The following is a 5459-nucleotide window of genomic DNA, read 5'->3' as shown; positions in this document are numbered from 1 at the left end:
GGGAGTTTGGGCTGCAAGAGCCTTATGGGGAGCTAGGGGAAGGAAGGAAGAGACCCAGGGAGGAGGGTTCTCAACAAGATCCTGCCAAAGGAAGATATAAGACGCCTGGTCAGGATGACCTTTTTCTCCTGGGAGGAGTATTTGATGTCTGACTTTAGTGATTATAGGCAAGCTGAAAGTTCCCTCTGGTGGCCATCCGACATTGAAGGTGGGCCATTCAGATCTCCAAAGAATAACAAGTTTAGATTTACGGATGTCCAGACTTAAGTTGTGACCATGGGCTTGGACCTCCTTAAAGTGTGATAGGAGGAGGGAATGGGGCGAGGAGGCTTTGCTCTGGTTTTGTCCCATATTGTTGTTAACAACTTCTTAAAAAATGGCGGCCCTTCCCGCCGAATCCTGTAAAGATGGCGGCTCTTCCCGCCGAATCCCTTAAGATGGCGGCCCTTCCCGCCGAATCCTGTAAAGATGGCGGCTCTTCCCTCCGAATCCCTTAAGATGGCGGCCCTTCCTGCCGAATCCCTATTGGCCTATAGCCTTTGGAAGAAAACAACGGATGCTGACAAAACACCCCACCCACAGAAGCAAGGTAAGTGCTAGCAGGAATCTTTCTGCCCGGCTCCAGTTAGCAAAGACCAATGCCACTATCGTTATTACGGCGACAGGGAGAGGGTGACAGAACATCACAATAAAAAAGACAAGCCCAGGCAGACTCTATGGGAGGAAAAGCAGGGTTAGTACAAGAAACTTGTATGTCAAGCTTGGAGGCTGATACCCCGATGGCGCACCCAGCGCCCCGATGGCACACAGTGCCCAGATGGAGCACAGTGCCCAGATAGCACACACAGTGCCCAGAGGGGAGTCCACGGACGTCTCCGGCCCCGGGCTGGCGCCCTATAGCGCGTCCGCCAGAACGTCTGCCAGCCCCTACACCGCACTCGAGCTTTACCGGCAGTTCCAAGGTCCAGTCTGCAGATTAACACGATTAACGCCGGAACGGACAGATAACAAACAGACAACAAACAACAAACGGACGGAGGAGCCGGCTCACTTACCGATCGGTATCAATGGCGACCGGTTGACCCGGAATGTGGTGGCCCCTCTGGGGGTCGTCAGGATCTCGGTGGAACCTCCAAATGTAATGCCCGTATCACGGGGGACCCCAAGAAAGACGCACCAGAGTCCAGAGTCAAAGCCAAAAAGCAAGGGTCGTTTATTGCAGGTTCGAACCTGGGCCTCTGCCCACTCCCAGCTAGTAGAGGGAGAGAACCAGAGAGCCCCGTGCTGGCGATTTACATTTCCTTTATAGGCAGATGCAAACAAGTTCTGGGGGTTTCACAGCTATAGAATGGACATTGGTCGGAAGTATAAGTCTGAGCATGTGGAGCCAATTGATTGGGTCCCGCCCCAAGCGTCATTACAGAAGCAGAATGGGCGGGGGTTACAGCGACAGGCTCTGGCTATTGCATCAGATTAGAGGGTTTTTTTGTTTTTTTTTTTTCTCCTGGGTTTTTGGTCCCCTCATTCCCCCCTATCTCTAGTACCGGGGGTCCAATCTTGGATCCCTAAATTTGTTCATGGTTTACTGGATGGTATTTGGTTTTGAGGACCATAATGGAGATGTTGTTGAGTTGACCACGAATGAAGGTTATGAGCCTGGTGAGGATGCAAGGTCCCAAGGTTAGGAGAAGGAGTAACAGCAATAGGGGTCCTGCGATCGCTGAAAGTAAGGCTGTTAACCAAGGGGATTGGGTGAACCAAGACTCGAACCACCCCTGTTGTTGTTCTCGCTCCCGTTTTCGTTTTGCTAACCCTTCTCTGACTTTAGCCATAGAGTCTCGAACTACCCCGGTGTGGTCAGCATAAAAACAACATTCTTCTTTTAAGGCTGCACATAGACCTCCCTGCTGGAGAAAAAGCAGATCTAACCCTCTTCTGTTCTGCAGGACAACTTCAGATAGGGAGGTAAGAGATTTTTCTAGATGGGTGATGGGCTCTTCTATTCTGGCTATGTCCTCGTCGATGGCAGTCCTGAGGTTGGTGAACCCTTGATGTTGGACAGCCAAAGAGGAGATTCCGGTCCCTGTCCCTATTACACCTAGACCAAACAGTGTGGCCAAGGTTATAGCTGTGAAAGGTTCCCGTTTGGTCCTGGTTATTTGTTCAATTGATGACTCTCCCGTCCATAACTCATATATGTTGTATATGTCATTTCCCTCACGGTAAATGACTCGAGGGAGCACCAATACCATAATACAATACTCTGTGGTCGCATCAAAAATGTTCCAGTTTACACATGGGGTGAGCCCCGTTTTGGAACAGATCCACCATCCGTTGGGAGGTGGGATTATCCAATTAGCTTGGGTTATAGTCTGGTTGGAAGGGGTGCAGACTTGGGGTCGAGTAGTAAGGAAGTCTCCTATGCAGGTTCCTTTACCTGAGACTACTTGAAAAGTGAGCCCTGGTCCCTTTCGATCCCATTTACAGGCTACAGGGGTTCTCTCGTAGGATAGATTAAATGAGGCCGTGAGTCCTATGGCTTCATAGAAAGGGGGTCTTATATTGTAGCATAACCAGCAAGCGTTAGTCGCATTAGGGTTAGTCAGGTTCAGGGTTGTATAGGTAGCTGTTAGTAGGTTCCATAAGGGGTTTGTCATGGTATCTTGTCTGGAGGAAACACTGGGGGCCTCAGGGGAGTGAGCACTGTTGTTTTGTTGTGGAATTTGAGTGGGTGTCTCTTTAGGTTTATGTATTTCATGTATTACCTGGTTGGGACCAATACTGGCAATGGTAATAGGGCGTACAATAAGTCGTATGGTGAAGAGGGTAGCGGATAGCCACCAGTGCCATGGAGTGTGCATTCGTAGTCCCCATGAGTGGCCAGTTTCCCAACGGGTATCAGTTTTTCCCTTCTCGGTAAATGCAATGATTATGGGATTGCATTTTTTTCCGGTACATCGGCTACGACCACTCGTAGGTCTTTGGTCTGCTCTGCGAACGGTAATAAGGTCATCTTTAACTGGTGCAGACCACCAAATATCTCCAGTGCTAACGCATGACCATGCTGCACAAAAGTAGTAATCAGCCCCCCCACATTCTTGTCTCCAAGCCCTGTCGGGTGTTTTTATGTCCCGGGCATACATAGAATCATTGTTCTCTACGTTCAGCCGGGTTTCTAGATCTTAATGGTAAATCCTGTAGGTCAAGAGTTAGATCAGGGAACCAGGTATTTTTGGGACCTATCGAGGTATATTGTATTAAGGTGTCTCCGGAGGCGGTATCTATAATTGCCCAGGTGAGATTAAAGGGCTGGTGTGGGTTAGAGTTTACAGTTAAGATGTGTAAGGTGAGAACAAGAGTAAGTATGGTGAGCCTCATGGTTATAACTTAGCTGCTTTTTGGCGCAGGGTCAGTTTTAGGGGATTGTCCTTGTCGAGGTCGACAGTCCAAGCAACGTCCTCTTTGATGCTGAAATCCACTGGGTTGACAGGTTTGGCGTGAGTGTGATGAATCCAGGCGGGGACGTTGTCGACTTTGATGGCCGTGGGGGTTGTCAGGATGACCTGGTATGGTCCCTTCCACCGGGGTTCGAGAGTCTCTTGGCGATGTCGTCTGATGAGGACCCAGTCTCCCGGCTGGAAGGGATGAGGCTCCGGTGGGGGCCTGGTTTTATATAGTTCCTTTAGATGAGGCCAAATCTCTTTGTGGGCTTGCTCTAAAGCTTTAAGAGATAACAGAAAATTATAATCTCGGTCGGCCTGGATTAGGTTAGATTTGAGGTCGGGTATGACAGGCGTAGGTCTACCAAACATGATCTCATAGAGGGTGAAGCCTAACTTGTAAGGGGAGTTTTGTACCCTATACAGAGCGTAGGGGAGTAAGACTACCCAATTAGTGCCAGTCTCCATGGTCAATTTGGTCAGGGTCTCCTTTAGAGTCCGATTCATTCTCTCAACCTGTCCTGAGCTTTGGGGCCTATATGCACATTGTAATTTCCAATCTGCCCCAAGTATGGAAGCCAATCCCTGACTTACTTTGGAAACAAAAGCACGTCCGTTATCTGACCCTATCATTGCAGGAAATCCATACCTTGGTAGAATTTCTTCTAATAATTTCTTCGCTACTACCTGTGCAGTCTCGTTCTTAGCAGGAAACGCCTCTGTCCATCCTGAAAAAGTATCTATGAACACCAGTAAGTATTTGTAACCATATTTTGTAGGTTTTACTTCTGTGAAGTCTACCTCCCAGTATGCCCCTGGTATAGCCCCCCTTTCATGGGCCCCTTCGGATGTAGGGTGAGGGTAGGCGTTTTGCAGTTGACACGCTGAGCAGGTTGAAGTCATCTTCTCTATCTCTTTGAATTTGTCTTTGAAAGTAATTTTTTGGAGCCAGACTAAGTCCTGTAACCTTCGTGACCCCATGTGGGTGGTTGAATGTATTTTGGTCAGAATTTGTCGTCCTAACTCTTTAGGTAATATGAGGTGTCCTTTGGAGTCCCATTGCCAATTTCCATGACTCGTTTTGGTTTGGGTATTTGGGAGTCCGCGTATCCAAGCTAGATCCTCAGCGGAGTATTTGGGCTGTGGAGGTAAGTCCCTGGGCCCAGGGTCTGGCAGTTGAACAGGTAACGTTAGTACTGGCTGTTGTGCTGCCTGTCGGGCTGCTGGATCAGCTGTGTTATTCCCCCTCGAGATGGGATCAGTTACTTTTTGGTGCCCTGGGCAATGAACAATAGCCAGTTTCTTTGGGGCCCATATGGCTTTTAGTAGGGCTATTATTTCGTTTTTATTTTTTATGTTTTTGCCCTCTGCTGTAAGTAGTCCCCTCTCTCGGTATATCGCCCCATGTACGTGGGCTGTTGCAAAGGCATAACGGCTGTCTGTATATACAGTTAGCTTTTTGTCTCGCCCCAGATTTAAGGCTTGCGTCAGGGCAATCAGTTCAGCCTTCTGAGCAGAAGTGCCTGGTGGCAAAGCGCTTGCCCAGATTACCTCTGTCTCTGAGGTCACAGCTGCCCCTGCATATCTCTGTCCTTGGTGGATAAAGCTGCTCCCGTCGGTGAACCAAGTAATCTCAGTGTCCGGCAAGGGTTGATCTCGTAGGTCTTCCCTCGTTCCGTGTACCTGAGCCAGGATGTTGACACAATCGTGAAGTGGGGTGTCTAGATCAGGAGTTGGCAGCAAGGTTGCGGGGTTTAGGACCCGTGGAGGAGTGTACATGATCGGAGTCGGGTTCAAAAGGAGCCCTTGGTAATGGACCATTCTTGAGTTGCTCATCCACCTGTCAGGAGGCTGTTGGAGTACCCCTTCTATGGCGTGCGGGGTGGTGACGTGTAGCTCTTGGCCTAGAGACAGTTTATCTGCGTCTTTGACCATTAGCGCAGTTGCCGCTATTATCCGTAGGCAAGGAGGCCATCCTGCGGCCACTGGGTCTAACTTCTTTGAGAGGTATGCTACCGG

The 5459-nt window shown here is 49.3% G+C and overlaps 1 protein-coding gene across 1 annotated transcript in view; it reads right to left on the bottom strand.

Annotated features, from left to right (window-relative positions):
* Positions 1-1189: 1189 nt before the first annotated feature.
* Positions 1190-5459, bottom strand: part of LOC115278806 — a 5346-nt gene continuing 1076 nt past the window's right edge. Inside the window, exons 3-4 of the mRNA XM_029923297.1 lie at positions 4638-5435; positions 1190-4562 (exon numbers count right to left, since the gene is read on the bottom strand). Coding sequence (XP_029779157.1) covers positions 3381-4562; positions 4638-5435 — 1980 coding nt within the window. The 3' untranslated portion in view covers positions 1190-3380. The remainder of the gene's footprint in view (positions 4563-4637; positions 5436-5459) is intronic.

The sequence above is a fragment of the Suricata suricatta genome, chromosome 15 (genome assembly GCF_006229205.1).
Source record: "Suricata suricatta isolate VVHF042 chromosome 15, meerkat_22Aug2017_6uvM2_HiC, whole genome shotgun sequence".
Classification (NCBI taxonomy): Eukaryota; Metazoa; Chordata; class Mammalia; order Carnivora; family Herpestidae; genus Suricata; species Suricata suricatta.
This window is presented reverse-complemented; position numbering and strand designations above follow the sequence as displayed.